Consider the following 18,377-nt stretch of genomic DNA (forward strand, 5'->3'; position numbering starts at 1 on the left):
TACTAGTTTCTTCACGCCCTACCATCCACCATCCCAAAAGCTCCTTTGAGACAACAAAAAGGGCGTGTGGGAAAACTGAGGTGAGACAAACACCTGCCTGGGGAAGTACCACCCAGAATGAAAGCAAACAACACAATCTAAAGTCAATTTCTCAAACTCACCGAACCAAATAAGGTATTTTTTGTCATTATTCACCATCATTCTCTCGAACTTTAATATTCCCACTCAACTATATAGATTTTCCCATCTTGAAGCCGTACGGTTAAGTAAAAAGCTCATTGCACATATTGAGCTTTTTCTGCATTTCGCTGAAAATAGATTTTTCTGTTTTGAACACTCCATTGTTGAGTATTGCAGAAAAATTGAACAATTTTTCTCCATCAATATGAGAAATTTTCATTTTCACTGCATTTTAAAGAGCAATTTTCTCCTATGAATATCAAATGGAACACAAGCAGAAGTAATCAATTTACGCCAATAAAATACCACTGACATGATCGAAATGGAAAACAAGCTTCAATGTTTGCAGTCTGCATTAACTGCAGTACATAACAAGAGTTTTATCAAAATAAATGGAAATTTTGTTAAAATAAACGAATTAAATTTAAATGGAAAATACAAACATTTTAGCTGGGTTTTTGCTGAAATATCGAACATTGCAAATGCATCAAAAGATGAATGATTGAAAAAAGTTATTAAATTTATAGCAAAATCAATGTGTCTTTTCCCATATTCACATCACAGTGCATGTGAATTGAAAGATCAATCGGCAGTTTCGAACATCAAATTTTTCTTTTATTTTCTTTTTTTCTTATTTTCCTAAATATTCTATCTTGTAGGATAATTACTAGTTTATGGATAAATTCTACGTGATTTTATAATTCCACGATGAATTAATTTGTTTATTTTATTTTTTTATTTGTAAAGCATTATTTATTTTAACATATAATTTTATAATTATTTTTCCATTCCCAAATTGATCAAACACAATTTATGGTGCCCATTTTATCATAATTATACCTAAATTTTCAATACTGCCATATTGCGGTGTTATCACACTTTGTCATTAAAATTTTAATATGATTCACATTATTATCGCTAATTTGCATTTAAATGTATAATTTGTATTATAATTGAATTACTCAATATTTAGAGTTTTATCTATTTATCGATAAAAAGACAAATATGATCCCCAAAAATTAATTTAAATTAACTCATAACACAAGTACGCTTTCTGATTGAATAATCATCAATCATTTTAAAACGATAAAAAAATTAATATGCAAGTACGATACCATTTAACTAATCACAACATATTATTGATGTCCCATAAACTACATACAGTAAAAAAATCACAAGGATAATCGTTGGTCTGCCTTTTTACCATGATTATTATTGTAAAGTTACTCAAACATGTATTTCAGCAAAACGCGTAGTCTGAAAATGTGTAATTTAAATTTTATGTAGGGGAGACCGGGGAGCTTTGGGACAGGGGTAGTGTGGGACAAGGCGATTTTTTCATTATTTTTTTTTTAAATAAATGGGATTTAACCACTATTCAATCGTAAGCAATATTAAGATCTATCTTGACTAAAAGAATGGATATCCTCAGTTTTATTGTTTAATTCTATGAAAACTTTCTTTAAAATTGATAAAAATTGTATTTTTTAATTTCTCAGCTTTGCTCTTAATATTTAATATCAGCGATACATAATCAAAACCTTTTTATCTTATTAGCTGGAAGTGTAATCTGGGAACATATTTTTATAACAGTTTCAGAGATTATACGCTCTTGTTTTTTACTTAAAAGTTTTAAATACCAGAACTACCCGCGGGGATGTTTGGAACACCTGAAAGGGGATGAATGGAACGTTGATTTTCGACAAGATTATAGGTAGCATGCAATTTTTTATTGACAAAATGGAGAGTAATGCCCAGTTTCTACTGGAAATCTACATCTTGTGCAAACTTTAACAGATCAGCAGTTGCCTGCAGAGACAAATAAACCATCAATGTCTTGGAAATCAATGATTTATTCTCCAGAGAATATTCGACCTTTGCTCAATCCCGTTAAAAACTATTTTCTCGAAAATTTCTCGAGCAATATCCTTTACAATTCTCACAAATTTTCCAGAAAAGGCAAGACGAGAGCTTTTTCAGAGAAATAAGGAAAAAACAGGTAACATGCAGCTGTCATAAAATCAAACAGGAATCCATCAGTTAGTTCAAAATAAAAAGTTGCTATAAAATCTACTCGCGTGTGGAATTTGATGATCATGTTTGCAATACTTATAATTAAAAAAGCAAAGAAAGGTAGATGGAAAATAAGAAGAAAATACTTTAAATAATTGATTGACAATAAATGACTACCGTACAAATTAAATTGATATTAATTTCTAAGTATGAAAAAAAGATTAAACATTTTTATTTCTATTAGAAATATTTTTAATCTAGTACTTAAAATTAATCAACGTGCTCCAATAATGCAAATTATGCGAAAAAACGCATCCCAATCATCCCCTTTTGCGTCCCATACTGCCCCACATCGGGAAGGTTTGGGACAAAGCGTCAAATTAAATGTTTTATCTTCTCCAAGAAAACTCAGTTGTTTTCCAAGTTTTATCGAGTATTTTTTATAAAGTCAATATCCATAAGTATCCTATAGACCGCATAAAATTATAATACACTATCGTGGTTTTTTGAAATACTGTCTAAAAGTCAAAACATGAAAAGTGTCCCAAATCTCCTCGGTCTCCCCTAATGGTAAACTGTGCAACCAACTGCGAATGATTACAGAGTTGTGTACAGTTTCTTACATATTTAGTGTAAAATTGCACAGTTTTCAGACAAAATGTGTACAAATTACACAGTTTTTAGATAAAATGTGTACAAATTGCACAGATGTGTATCAATACACACGATTACATGTTTATGTAAAATTTAGAATGAAAATCATGGTAAAGTAGCTGAATTTTTTTTACTGTGAAGCTATGACAGGTACACTACCGTAGAATGTCACAGCAGTCGTGAACTATATCAAGTCCTAGTATAAAAGAGGTTTACATGTAAAACTTAATGCTTTTGAAACCTTTATTATTTGATTTTTGAAAAATATAACAAAACGAAATTTTAGGATTGGAATGCTCATTGGCGATTTCGAACCGCTTTATTATACAGAAATTTCAATCTAAATTATTGACCATAATTTCTGTACTATCCTTTGTCAAAATTCCTTCTAGAGCATCAGAATGTAGGGAACAGACGTTGATATTAACTTAATCCTTGTCCCCAATCGAGACGAAGTCCCAGAAAAAGCCTAACATTTTCGACCACTGAAGAAGGTGCGTAGAGCATCGAAAGCTCTGGGAAGAAAAGAAATTGTTATTCTGGGCTGAACCTCCTCCCATCCAACGATCGCCGGATTTTTCATTATTTAAGTTTAATTTTTCACTAAATCTTAAGTCGGAAGGGGTCTTTTTTAGAGTATTAAGGTGGTCCTAAAGCAGGCCCAGGCACTGCAACAGGTCAATCTAGTGTACCCATCATTCTTCAATTTCTTAGTGCTTTATTTTGGTGTCCTTAATAAAAGACAGTAAAGATCCAGGTTAGGACCATTTCATAACAGAATAGGACAAACTTTGTCGCCCAGAAATATCCTCCGCTGTATCCCAAATGCTAGACAGTAGCAAAGGATGTAAATATTATCCTTTTCGTTCTCTAGACTATATCGATAAATCTCATCTGTGCTGATGCTTATTTCGTTTAAGTAGGAGCTAAGAGCATAGTGGCCCGTAAGCAGGTCAACTAATGTTCTTAACTGGTTTATTATTGAGATTTAAGATCTCTTATCTCCATTTACCGTATGGTTCCACATTGAGCTTAGAACGCCGAAGACCAGGTTGTTCAGCCTAATGCTTGTGCGCATTGGCCGGTTTACTGTTGAAAGGATCCTTGTTGCGGCTTCCAAATAGCCACAAATAGGCGTTGGAACAATTGTTGCCTAAAGCGGTCTTCAGACTGGAGGTTTAGCCCAGTTCCCGACTGCCTCAAAATCCTAAATAGGAACCAATTTTATTGCTCTTTCAGAACGTAATATGTTATTTGTCTTTAATAATCCAATACTAAGTCAAATTTTTCCAAAAAATCTTGATTGTTGAAAAATTAGAGCAGTTAAGTCATATGGCTTAGTCTCAGGTCTGAAGCCCGTATAAGCTTCTTGATGCACTATTCCACGCACCAGTTAGCTTATGTCTGGCGATGGTTTTGCTATGATATCGAGATTGTCTGCTAAGCCACTTAATTCAATCCGTTCAATCTCTTCAAGTTAAGGAAACCTCTGAGAAGTCTTCAGAGATTGTATTGCCTGTAGAGCTTTATCTCGGTGTGAAGTTGCACAATCATTGGTTTACCTCATGGTCGTGGACTGCTTATTTACGAAGAATCGCTTTTATCAGCTAACCCTGGAAGATCTTACACCGGTCTTGCCTGGATCATTTTGGTGATTCGCCAACTACTGGCCCACTCCCACTCCCTGTAGCTTAAACAAAGCACCGGGAATTTCAGCGCTTCCATGCAACTATGCCAAAATTTGCTACAGTTGCTTTATAAGGGATCTCCAACTCCAACTCAGGTGTTGTAAGCATTCCTTGAAATACATGCAAAATCAATTATAAGTGGAATTTTGGCGACAAAAGTCATCTGCAGCAGATTGATCAATAGACTGATGAAAACGGTCAGTAAATGTTAATTTTAACGGTGCTATCACATTAGGATTTTCACAATTTAATTTTAAATTCAATTGAGCCAATTGAGCATTATAAGATTTCTAGAATTTATTTGAAAATTCTCACAGCCAGGACACATTTTGCAAGAAATTTGCTCAATTTCAAATAGTGCCGCGAGTTTTTTGATTGTGAATGACGCCGGAAAATATGTGATAGTACTTAAAACGTCTCATAAATCACTTATCTATTATGCAGAAGGATTCACAAAGTCAGAAGAAAGGGTTGTAGGCAAGGAGGCTCATGAAAAGACTGGAGATTTCTGGGCACAATAATTTCCTATGAATGGCTTTGGAAAAACTTAGCACATTACTCCCGATACTGAAGCTTCATTTCCGTACAAGTTTATCACTAAATCACTGTACTTATCTTATTTTTTTGGCCACAAATAATAATTAAATATGAGTAAATAAATTTAATAAGAACAATTTGATTCTAAAGGCTTCTTGGTTAACTGCAATAAAATTGAAATGAATGAGCAATTTTAACATTTTAATTTGCTGAATTCAAATTTTATTGAGCAATCACATTTATGCTATTTTCGCATGTTTAAACATATTTTGGTGGGACAAGTATTAGTTTATATCAATAAATAGGCGCAAATCTATCAATTCAAATGATTTTCAATGCAATATAACGCATAGGAACAATTCATCTGAACATGAAATTGGATTTACAAATTGAAAAAATCCTAGGGTGATAGCACGGCAAAACGTTAAATAACAAATTTTCTGTGCATGAAAATAGTGAAATATTGTTGATGAATCGGAAATTCACAAATTATGAACCATCTTGATATCCCAAATATGATTCAAAATCATTTCTACTCAATTTCACATTTCTTCAAAACAGAATATTTTGCTAACCACTTGTTTTAGCCAAAAAATCGTTTTGTGAGAACTGTTCTGTAAGGCCAAAATCGATAAAATCAATTCAATATGAATTTTACTCTCCAAATGCCCATTCATCGCCTGAGTTTGCATAATTACCTTAAAAGAGTAATAAATCAAGTATAAAGCTATAATTATTGTACTGAAACTTATAATTAATATAGCTATATTTACTATAATTATAGTGAAAAAATCTATAATATTTTTAAACAGATATAAGCTATAATAATACTAAAAGGGGTCTGTTAAAGCTTATGACCATCATCTGTTTCATAATAAGCTATTCCAAAATCCTCCCGTTACGTGAATATAGCAATCAGTACTAACTACAGGGGATAAAGAATTAAATAAATAAAAATTGCTGTTTTTCTTTCCATGACAGGAAGTCATTATTCCCTTCTACTCTTCCAGTTTTGACATCGGTTTGGTAATGATTCCATTTGTCCTTCTCACCTTCAATTTATTCTGTGGTGGTTTTTTTTTTTACGTTATCACACTGTTGGAGATGGATACGCATGTGACGCTAGAATTATATTATGTTCAATTTACTGAAATTGTCAGCATCGTGACACGTTGATTGATTACTTCTTTTCCATTGGTCAAACAATGATTTTGGCAAGAGGGAGCTCTGAAAAAAAGCTGCCTGTCCCACTCAGCTAAACCACCAAAAGCTTGCAAAAAAGCTTTTGGCAACGAGAAAAAAAGTCAAATTGTGGAATGAGTGATGTTGTAGGGAAGTAGAAACAATGGGATTTATTTAATCAATCAGAAGATTGAATAGAGATCAGTGTTTAGGTATAAAGTCACATCTGTGTTAAATTGAGTTTATTACCATTCTTTTCTTGTTTGTTTCTCTCACTTGAATCTCATATGGTTTGGGGCTGGAAAAGGGTGAATGTAGCATAATTACATTTTCAATTGGTCAAAAGGGGAGTTGGTGAAATCGAATGTCCGGGAAACATCCGGAAACTTGGGTAGATGTTGCGAAATAAAAGTCTGAGGAAAACCGAATGGAGTGTTTTCAATTGCAAAAGTTAAGTGTATTTTGATTTCTCTTCTACTCCTCAATCTGCAATAAAATACCTTTCGGTTTTCCACTTTAAAATCTCAAATGTAATCTCCTTCTTTCACATGCAGGTCAAATAATCATTTTATCTCAGCAGAATTTTTCATGAAAATTCTATTTTTTTATCTCATTGCAGAATACTGTCGATAAACTGGTTCAGAGAGCAAATGCATCCCTCCTCATCGGCACGTCATCGTGGAAGGAGCAATTCTCGGAGGCGCTAACTGTCAGTGCAGGTACTCTAAATGTGCATTTTTCCATCTCTTGATACTTTATGGTGTGAAAATTCCTCTGACAAAAGGACACTGATAACCCCTCATTTCCACTACTATATGAAAAATTCTCTCGCACTTGAAAGCTCCAGTAGCTCCTGGTTAAGTTCTTCCATGAAGTTTGCTCTTTGGTTACAAACAGCATTTCGACACCATGGAGGGTCACGCAGAAGTAATCACATGTGGTAGAGCATAAATTATATTCCGTGGCAGAAGCACAGTCGAGAGAAAAGTACGAGAATTTTCCACCACCCTGCGGGAAAAACTTCCCAATCTCTTACCCTCTCTAGTCTCAGTATTTGAATGCGGAAAAGCTCACCGAACTATCGAAGCGTGATAAAGCTTCCTGTACCAACCCCTCCCTTACAAACTGAACGTGGTAAAAAGAACATCACGAATTCAGTGGCGTGAAAATTGTGGAACGATGAAAATATCTGGGAGACATATCTAAGATATTGGATCAAAGGGCGATAATTTTATCAATTCTTCCAGAAGTGTCACAATGTGAGGTTTTTGTTGGATTTCCCACAAAAGCAATAAATTGTGGGCAATAGAAAATTTCATCTTTTCACACATTTTCCATCTCTTTGTGCCTTATTCTTTTACCCATACCAGAGATGGGAAAAACTATAGATAAAATTATGTACAAATATAAATGCACAAAAATTTTATGTAATTTTACTATGTAAAATGAGCAACGTAATTATAATAGCTGTTAACAATTAATTCGACCAATACACTCAATCTCGGTATTATGCACATTTTCGGGACCGAAAAAAATCTGCCGTAGAATGAATTTCGCGCGGAGTAAAATTAGTTCAAATAAAAAGATTCATCTGTTTAATAGAAATGCATTAACAAACAGTACTCTGTGGCCAGAGTTCTTCAATAAATGGTTAGAATATAAAAAAATACCTTAACAAAAGAAATTAAAGTTTTATTCTGAAAAATTAGCAAAATATTTTCAAATTTCCCGCGTCGCTAATAGTATACATTCAGGCGTATTTCAAAAATGATTTCATAAATTGACTCCCAATGACTTAATACCGGGACTGAGTGTATAGGGAGTTTCGGTTTCTAAGAAATTCTCCAAACCAAAAAAACCCACGAATTCACTCCAGTGACACAAAAAATTGCATACCCACAGGAGAAGTCTTTGGAATAAGTTACAAAAACGCCATGGTGTATGCAAAACATTTTCGGAGCCAATTTCTCAGCCTATATTCATCACCAACGACCGAGTGAAAAATATTTGCATACACATAGGGGCATTTCAAAAATTATTTTATAAATAAGTTCCCAATAGAAGACAATTCATATCAAATTCTTTCAATCGGTTTTCACCGTTTTCACTTAAGCCGGAACTCCCTGTATTTCGTGTATGTCAGTGCCCTTGAATTACTCTTTCTAACGGTATCTCAAGGCCGAATACTAAACAGTTCTAGAATGTACATTAGGGCGTTTCAACAAGGAAAAAAAATTTTGGCACTATTCTCACGGTGCTGTATTTGATGAGACAAGAAAGTTTTTCTTCGACGACCATATCATATGATCAGACGCCGTTTAGAGGTGGCTGATCGACCCTCACTGTAGAACATTTTTCTGATTTTGCACTACAGAGAGGGTCGTCTACGAATCTTTGACAAATTTGAATTTGTCACTTTTCTCGTCAAATGATACGATTTTTTAAATATCGTCGTTTCGATCAATATTTGTCGTAGCATTCTTTTATCAACTTTTCATGTGACAAAATTTACAATTAAGTGTAGCATTTTTATAAAGCTAGAACTAGAATGCATGGAAATGTTAGAATTTGTAGCAACCTTTTTTTTAAATACAACATAAATTAATTTGAATTTTTCTAGTGATAAAAACACTTTTATTTAAAAATATTAGGAAGATTAATTGTATCTCTATTCCTAGTTTTTTTTTTTGATTAAATATATTTGTTAATTATTTTATTAATAATTTAATATTTTTGGCTTTATTTGCAAATTAGGCTTAATAAGCCTTTACGAGTACATACAAGCAGGGTAGAATGTTGTACAATACATACAAAAAGTTTTAGAACAAAATCATTAGATAATATAATCATATGTATAATCATATTACAATTTGATACTTTGCCAGTAAGCAGTACTATTACCAGCTAAGCAACCAATTAACGCAGTTTTCTAACTAGAAGTTTCAGTAAATTATAATTCATAAATAAATTTAATTAAAACATTGTCATAACTTCACCAACCATGAAGTTACGATAAATATTGCTTTTTTTCTATTAACTAAAACCAGTTAATATTATTTTATTTAAAATATTTTTTATTGAAATATGAAATTTTCTTGAAATTTAGACTGGTGTGATGAATTTAGTTTAAGATTTTCCGGTGATTATCAGTAGGATTGAAGTCACCTGAGGATTAAAACATTTTTTTTTATTTTCCCCAGAGCTTTCGGTCCTGATATGGACTGTTTTCAGTAACTAAGATAAAACAAAAATACACGTATAGCCACTGAAGAAGATCAATGTTCGCACCAAAAATATTTAGAGAAATCAAAAAAGTTTTAATCTTAAGATGACATTAATTCCACTAGCTATCACCAGAAAATCTTATAGTGGTGCTATATCAATGAAAAATGAACGTTTTTTAACACTTTTCTGATCTCAAATGCTGCTGCATTATCGTCTTTTTATGTATTGGTTCCTGTCACAACTAGTGGTTTTAGACCACGCCGAGGACTGGGGAAAACAGTCAAGACAGGAACTAACACACAGAAGTGTCGATAATGTAAAAGCACTTAAGAACAGTAAAGCACTTAAAAACATGTTCATTTTTCATTGTAATAGCACCATTATGGTTCACTTTACTGCTTTATGCACTTTACTGTTCTCAAATGCTTCTGTATTATCGACTTTTCTTTGTGTTGGTTCCTGTCTCGATTGTTTCCCCAGTCCTCGTCGTGTTCTGAAACCACTAAAGTGTCGTGACAAAAACCAATACAAAAAAGTCGATAAAGCAGAAGCACATGAGAAGAGTAAAGTCAAGTCTTAATAAAAATTGTTTATTTTTCATTGGAATAGCACTATAAAAAACAACATAAAAGCTTTTTTATCGTGTGATATTAATAAAAAAAAATTACACACTTTCGAAATCGAAAAAATTCAGGTACGACAAATGCTGATCGGAATGACGATATTATATCTACACTCAAAAAAGAGCTTATTTGAGGCAAGGTTTAAAATCGACTATAAACAGGGTTAGTCACGGTTTAATTTTAAAAAGGTTTTAAACTGTAAACATGAGTTAACCCTGTTTCAGCAATTTTAACTCCTTTTTTTAGTGAAGGATTTCACTATTAACCTTAATACATCGGTTTAAATCTTGCGCAAGGTTTGAATGGTTTTAAATTTCTATCATGGCGAGATTCTTAAATGCATTTAAGGGTTTCTCGTGTAAACTTGTCAAGTGGAATCAGTAAGAGAAGAATGGTGTTTAGTGTTCAGTGTGCCTCAAAGAATGGAGGCATTCGCGTTGACATTTCTGGGATTGGGGCTCAATATGAGCCCCCACAGTGACCACCCAGGGACATATCAGCGACAAGAAGAGTAAATTGTGAAAAGTTCTGTGGTAAGTGGTGCTTAATTTTCTTTTCAAGTTTGTAACCAAACGTGCGCGTCAAGAATCAAAGTGCGGAGTTTTCTCTCTTTTTCATGAGGTTTTCACTGAATTTAGGGTCAATTTTACCGTAAATGTGTAAATAAATGGTGAGCAATATATTTTCTAAAAAAATCTCGGTGAAATTCTTGAAGATTTTAGTGGAAAAAGTGTGAAAATTCTGTTCACTGAGGATTATCCGCACGCCTAAATTTTAAACCCTGTCAAGATTAGGATTTTACCCCTGTTTTAACCTTGAGTTAACCGTGTTTTAATCTCTCAAGGGTTGATTTTCATCCTTGCCACGGTTAATATTGGTGCAATGTGTGCGCGTCTAACTAAAGCCATTGTGCGGCGTTTCCTCAAATTTTCACAGAGTTTATCCCAATTTTCCACCATCAATGCCTAAATAAACAGTGAGAAATTAATTTTCATAAAAAATATCGGTGAAATTCTTAAAGGTGTTAGTGGAAAAAGCGTGAAAATGCTGTTCACTGAGGATTTTCCGTACGCCTAAATTTTAAACCGTGTCAAGATTAGGATTTTATCCCTGTTTTAACCTTGAGTTAACCTTAAGTGTTTTAATCTCTCAAGGGTTGATTTTCATCCTTGCCACGGTTAGTATTGGTGCAAAGTGTGCGCATCCAAAGTTAAAGTGCGGCGTTTTCTGTATTTTTAACGGGATTTTCACGAAATTTTAAAAATTATTATTTTCTTATCTTTAACTTTATTTTCTAAAAAAATCGATAAAATTTCTCGTGATTTTAGTGAAAAAACTGTGAAATGCTGTTCACCACAAAATATTCTAAAGACTTTTGAATTTTAAACTGTGTCAAGATTACGTTTTAACTTCTTTTTTTAATCTCGAGTTAACCGTTTTATACGTTTTCTATTTTCCACGGGATTTAGCCTCATTTATTGCTAATGAATAAACAACTATATATCTATCTATCTATCTACATGTCTAAACGGTTAAGATAAATTTTGTAATTTTAGTTTGTGTTGCCATTTTTTCTTAGATGTCGGAACTCCAGATTTGCAGAAGTTCGAACGAGAGGATCATACTGAAACATGGAAATTCTACCTAAAATTTCATAAGAGGAGAGAGCAGAAGCACGCCAGGGAGCAGTGGAAAGTGCAAAATAAAATAATTGCCACCGTCCTGCTTACACATCCTTTGAAGTGGTGCAGGCTGAAGCAGGATTGATTAATTTCAGGAATTACGTAGGTTTCAGAAACCAAAAAATATGCCCTCTTTAATTTTTTTCAAATATAATAAAGAATATTTCTTCAAATCCAACTCTGAAACATAAAAGTACAACATTAGAACAATATTTTCTAAAATTTTCATTTACAAATTTTAAGAGGCTGATCTTTTAAAATGATTTTCGGAGACATAACTCACATAATTTTACTATGAAATCAGAAAACTAAATATTTGCTATAAGCAGTTGAGCAAAAGTTATATTTCAACGAAAGTTTAAAAACATGAAATTTGTTTTTAATAGCATTTTTTACAAGAAACAATGGCGTATTTTACACTACATTTCGCCGTGCAAAATAAAGTATAACCAAGGAAAAAAAAACAAATCCTTGTTTAAGTTTTAAACCATCAACTCTAGAAGTATGCAAATTTTCGATGAAATTGATGCATTAGATTTCGAAAAATTTTGCATATAAATCTCACAAATTGAGATTTTAAAAAGAGCTTTTACAGTTGATGCTTCTCAATTGGCTTTAAATAAATTTGTAAAGGCTCTATCCTAAAGTTTCTCACTGGCTTGAAGCTTTGAGATGAGAAAATATTCTTCACATGTTGTACTTTGTTATCAAAGAATATGTATATATTTTATTTAAAGTTGCAATACTGCAAAAAAAAAGAAATTTTTTTAAAAATGCCTTTTTAAAGCAAATTTCCCATATCCTTGTCGGTAGAAACGTCCGAATTTTTTAAAAAAGGCATTTAAAAAAAAATCTACTAGTGTGTAGACGCCATAAAGCTGTTAAGGTAATCTAGATATATTTATTTATTTTTCATTGAGATAAGATTAAATATTGAGAAAGAATATATAGGTAAACAAATACTGTCAATTTTTCTTGATAGATTTTCCTAAGTTTTTGCTTAATTATTTTGAAAATAACTTTTCTCATGCTGTTGTAAAATTTACTCCCTAGTTTTTGCCAATATTGTTTAAAAAAGCTTTAAATTACAGATATTTTTATGATACCTTAAAAAATAATAATATAATAAAGTTTAAAGTAATGAAATAACTAGGAGTTATAAATTCTTATATTTGTGTTAAATTGTAATTATTTAATAGTAAAATAAGGAATTATAATGATATATTGTAAGAGAAACAAGTACTATTTTATTGTAATAAATTCTAAATGTTTACTTAACCTAATTATAATTTTTTTATACTTCTACATTGATGTATGTATATGAGAAATTCAAATCTCACTTAAGTAAACTTCTTGGAGATCATTTTTCAATCTTTGTTAGAATTTAAGTCAAATTTACATGTAAAACAATTAAATAAGGCTTAGAAATTCCTTTTATAATATTTTTCTTCACTGAGAAAATAAGAAAATAACGACTAAAGTATAAACTTTTTATTCTAGCCGTTACTTTTTATTTCCTTAGTGATGCAAAATATTATAATAAGAATTTCTAGTTTTATTTAATTATTTTCCAAGTAAATTTGATTTTAATCTTAACAAGGGTTAAAAATAGTCATCCAGGGGTTGAAAGAGGCGAGATTTGAATAAACTCATGACAAGTGTTGTTTTTCCGCTTGCCAGGGGTTGATGGAAACAAGGATTGAGTGTAACCCGTGTTACGGATTAAGCCATACTCCTTCCAGGGTTTGACGAAACAGGGTTTAAGGTATAAACATGGCGAGGATTGGTCTTCATTCTTGCCAAGGTTTACTGAGAAAAAGGTTTTAAAATATACCCCTGACAAGGATTATGGTTTACTCTTGCCAGGGTTTGACGAAAACAGAGTTTAAAATATAATCGTGACGAGGATTGGTCTTCATTCCTGCCAAGGTTTACTGACGGCAAGGTTAATCAATATCCATAACAGGATTTGACTTTCTACCTTTTCAGGGTTTGGTTGAAACAGGGTTTAAAAAATACTTGTACGTCAAACCTTGCCACGTTTAGGTTGAAACAGGGTTTGGCATCAGTTTGATAGACAAACCCTGTTTTACATACCCATTTAACCGTGGATTTTTTTGAGTGTAATAAGTCACGAGTTGAGCTTTTGGAAATGCTAGGTTTATTTGTTCTTCTTACATTTTTTACCAAAAAAGAAAGATACACGTTGAGGCGTTCGTGAGAAAATCTAATGTATTGAAATATTTACATTATATTTGAACATACAATAAATAAACATTATCGCCCCATGTGTTGACATACCAAAAGAAACTTTAATGGTATTTTTTGTCCCTTTTAGCCAATATTCAAATATCATTCTATAGTGGTGTTGCGAACAAATATTTTCTTTGTGTTGTGAAAACATTTTCCATCCAAAGATGGAAATGTAAAAAAGGGATACAATACACCCATCATGTACATATAAAATGGTACACAAAAAAAAATTGAGGAAGAAAAGGCGACAGTTTGTCCTATTCCTTAAATTTTTTTCCAGATGTATTTCCTTTACTTGGAAGCAAAAAAAAACTTTTGAGAGCTTTTTGTAAAGTCAAAAATTCTTCGATTTATGAGAGATTTAAATATGTTTTTATGCAGGTGATGACGGCGGCTCAGATGAGGGTGACGGTGAGGAGCCAACTCCAAGCTGTGCTGACTACATAATGCATTTCTTGACACTATTCTGGAAGATTATATTTGCCTTTATTCCACCTACAGGTATGTAAACATTCCATTAGTTTTTTTTCTGCATTTTTTATGTATTCAGTAAAATGGAAACTTATACAAAGTTATGTAGAAAAAATTCGAGAAGGAACATGGTAATATGTCCTTTGGGTATACCTCTGTCGTTCGCAGAAGCTTTTGAATAACAGTTGCGAAAAATGTTGGTTCAAGAAATGTCTAAAACTGAATTTGAAAAAAGCAAGTTTAAGTTTCTCTCCCTATCAATTACTTTACTTTAAAAACAAATATTTGTTTAAATTTTTCTCTTATAGAAAAATGTTTAAAACGGAACACGAGGGTACACGACCTTTATATTTTAATTTTTTTTAAACCTGCTGCTTTTTTTGGCAACTAGCGTAGGGGAAGTGTGCCAAGTTTCGGCCAGCTCTAATTTCGGCCACTTTGAGTGTAATTTCGGCCATGCAAATAAATTAATTAATATTTTGTATGTAATCTTCGAATAGTCAATGAATTCATTTTGCTTTCAAATATTTATTCATTTGAGGATGTATTAACACAAAGACCGTTAAATTTTAGGTATAATTTGAATTTAAATTGCGTTGTAAAAACTCAGTGTGGAAAGAGTCTTACAAAAAATGTGACAGATCGATTGTGTTTCTAGCAGTCTTCTGATTTGTGGTGAAGTGCAAAAGGTTTTCCTTCGGTGTTTTTCATGAAAATTGATTAGTTTTCATTAAAGTTTTCATTTAAATTTCGGGCAAAATTTCCCAGCTGGATCCTGTATTTCGAGTAAAAAGTATATACTTTGTGAGCATCTCTCCGGTGAGGTAGTGTTGCTTATTCCGGCAACATCTTTTGCTTTCCTAAATTTCTTATTCATTTTATGTTTTTTTTTTTTCAATTTCTGAGTTCTACAATATCCAGAGAAAAAAAACATCACTTCTATGAAAAAGATGATGTGGAAAAGGCATTGAAAGAGTTCAGGAAGGGCAAATTGGTACGGGAATCTGCGCGTAAATTTGAGATGCTACTCTTCAGGTCTTCAGGACGAATTACACGGAAGATCTCAGGGCTTGTGGCTCATATAAACGTATTTAACTAAATATTAAACTCTTTCTGTTTGATGTTTTGAAATTTTCTATCCGTTCTACCACAAAAAGTGGTCAGAAAAAGGTGGTCGGTATTTCACACAAAGTGGCCGAAATACTACCCAAAGCAAAGTCCATATTTTTATTAATTTTTCAATATTTTAGAAAGTGATTTAAAGAAAACAAAGATGATAAACTAGTTTTCAAGATTTCACACATCCCTCCCGAAAAGGAAGTAACAAAAAATATCAATATGAATTAAAAATATTCCATTTCAAACTTAGGACTTCGGTGCTTATATGCAACTATGCCGAAATTTGGCACACTTACCCTATGTAATTAGAAAGTTTGATTTCACATTAAATAGTAATCAGTAATCAGAATTATTCAAAAATGTAGCACAAAATTACTTGGTCGAGAGATTTTTTTTTAATCTCTCCATCAACTTTATTCAGCGTACATGTCAAAAAGTTTACTAATTTGAATTATTTATAGGTAGATTAGTGTGAAATAATCATTGAAAATTCATACACTAAATTACCATACGAAATTTTCAGGTGTTCTCACTCTCAGTGTTCACACTCTTGAAATTCAAATGGAAATGCTCGTGGTTCGGTAAAACTTTAATGTTATTTCAAATTCAAAACTTTTCACAAAAGTTTTCTTTCTTCAGTATTTACAGTAGAGTCTCTCAAATCTGAATCTCTCAAATTCGAGCGCCGGTTGGATTTAAAATGTCAATTGTAGGGTTATGTTAAAAAAATCGTGTTGTGGATGATTAAAAATCATATTTCCGTGCTATTTCCTGAATATTTACACACATTATGTGCGAATAAAATGAAAAGGAAGTATGTTACTACTAAGACTTGTGAGAAATTACGGGAATATAATTCAAAGTGCAATTTAATCTAACATAAATTCAGTTAGTTTTAAAAATATCGTTCGAATTTGAGAGGTGACAAATGTCAAAAATACCCCCCAATCGTTCGAATTTGAGAGACTCTACTGTATTAGTTTTCTTTGGATTAACTCTAACGGATTTCACAGCACAATATCTTGCAAAATCGACAATTTATTCAGAGAAAATTCTATTGAGAACAAATGGGGCAAAAAAAGAGGATGGTCCTCGAGGATTATAGAAAATATTACTCATATGACAGTCTATTGAAAAGTTTTCCCGATTTTTTCCCCATGGTAAAAAAAGGACATCCCAACTTTCCTCCAAAAATACAGAAAACAACACGCCAAGACATCCAATTCTCTCAAAGTGTACGTTATTCAAGCACTTCCAGGATTTTCATCCGCCTTTTTTTGGACGAGCCCCACATTAAAATTCATTGTTGGCAAAACGACCAACTGAAAATGCTGCGGTGAACGTAAAAATAGACGAACGAGTCATAAAGTGTCACAGAGAAAAATCCAAAGTATTTCAACCCATTCGAAATCATGTTATCAAAATAAGGGATGAAGTGACAATAAGTGCTACGATGGGCTTTTAGGGTGAGAAAAGGGTTCATTGTGGGCCATTCAAATTTATTTTTCATAGAATTTCTTCCTTATGTGAAGAGAATTTCTCGTTTTTACAGGAGATAGAGTCACATTTCCAAGAGATTGAAAATTTTAGAGGTGGTGTACATAAGCTGTGTAACAGCTTATTTTGAGCCTGAACATTGCCTCACTTGTCACCCTTGCCTTGTCTCAATATGAGCAGTTTCAGATGAATAATTTATATTTACAACATAGCCTTGACAAGATTTATTTTCAACCCTTATTGATCCAGATCATAGTTTGAAATAAAGAGCATCGGCTAAAATAAAAGGAGGAAATAATCTAGATAAATAAATAAATAAATAACCATAGGGGAAATTGGGGCCCTAGTAAATATAGGGTAGTTGCAAATACTGAATTTTTAACTAAATTGGATAATGCCCGACGCACAATAACTTTTGTTTTGTAAACATGTTTTTGACATTTCAGTGAGAGTAAGCGAGATCTAAATCTAGTCGTCTCGCTCATTCTAATGGGAAATTTTGAAAACATGTTTACAAACAAAAGTTATTGTGCGCTGGTCATAAGACTTCAATAGGCAAGACCTATAAAAATTAGCGGTGGCAGCCAAAATCCCGAACGTCGAAATCCCGAAAAGGCCAAAATCCCGAATGTTCAAAATCCTGAAATGAATAAAATTATATGGGGGAAAATGTTTAGAATAATTTTCCAAGACACAGAAGATTTCCCTTTGCCTCCAGAAAGCGTGGGTGCAATCGTGGGAGTAGCTGTAACACTTTTAAGAATTCGGGATTTTGGCATTCGGGATTTTGGCTTTCGGGATTTTGACCGGGATCCGTCAATATTCCAATGCCAAAAACCCGAAAGCCAAAATTCCGAACGTAAAAATCCCAATAAGTCAAAATTCCGAATGGGCCAAAATCTCGAAAATCCAAAATCCCGAAAGCCACCGAAAACTCAAAATCCAGAAAAACCAAATTCTCGAAAGCCAAAATCCTGAATCCTCTCGTCAAATAATTACCTCCCCGATTTGAGAGTTCTCTCCGGTGGTGGTTTTTTTCTGTACCGATTTGAAGGTAAATCAAAGAGAACTTACTTAAAAATCCGTTAGAAGTTCGAACGTTTAAACTGACGAGTTACACAAAAGTGAGAAAGTTCATGAAAAGTACATTTAGGTTAAATTAAGCTAATTCAAGACCTGCTCTAAATGGAAATTTTTCACTACTCCAAATGGAAACGTCATTATTTTCGTGATAAATACAGTACTAAATAATT

At 32.7% G+C, this 18,377-nt stretch overlaps 1 protein-coding gene across 3 annotated transcripts in view; it reads left to right on the forward strand.

The window, feature by feature from the left end:
* LOC129798183 (sodium/calcium exchanger 1) overlaps nucleotides 1-18,377 on the forward strand; it is a 326,830-nt gene that overhangs the window by 291,510 nt on the left and 16,943 nt on the right. For all 3 annotated transcript variants that reach the window (XM_055841206.1, XM_055841207.1, XM_055841205.1), the window contains 2 exons: nucleotides 6,874-6,973; nucleotides 14,419-14,538. In XM_055841206.1, the coding sequence (XP_055697181.1) occupies nucleotides 6,874-6,973; nucleotides 14,419-14,538 (220 nt within the window). The remainder of the gene's footprint in view (nucleotides 1-6,873; nucleotides 6,974-14,418; nucleotides 14,539-18,377) is intronic.

Source organism: Phlebotomus papatasi, chromosome 1, assembly GCF_024763615.1.
Source record: "Phlebotomus papatasi isolate M1 chromosome 1, Ppap_2.1, whole genome shotgun sequence".
Classification (NCBI taxonomy): Eukaryota; Metazoa; Arthropoda; class Insecta; order Diptera; family Psychodidae; genus Phlebotomus; species Phlebotomus papatasi.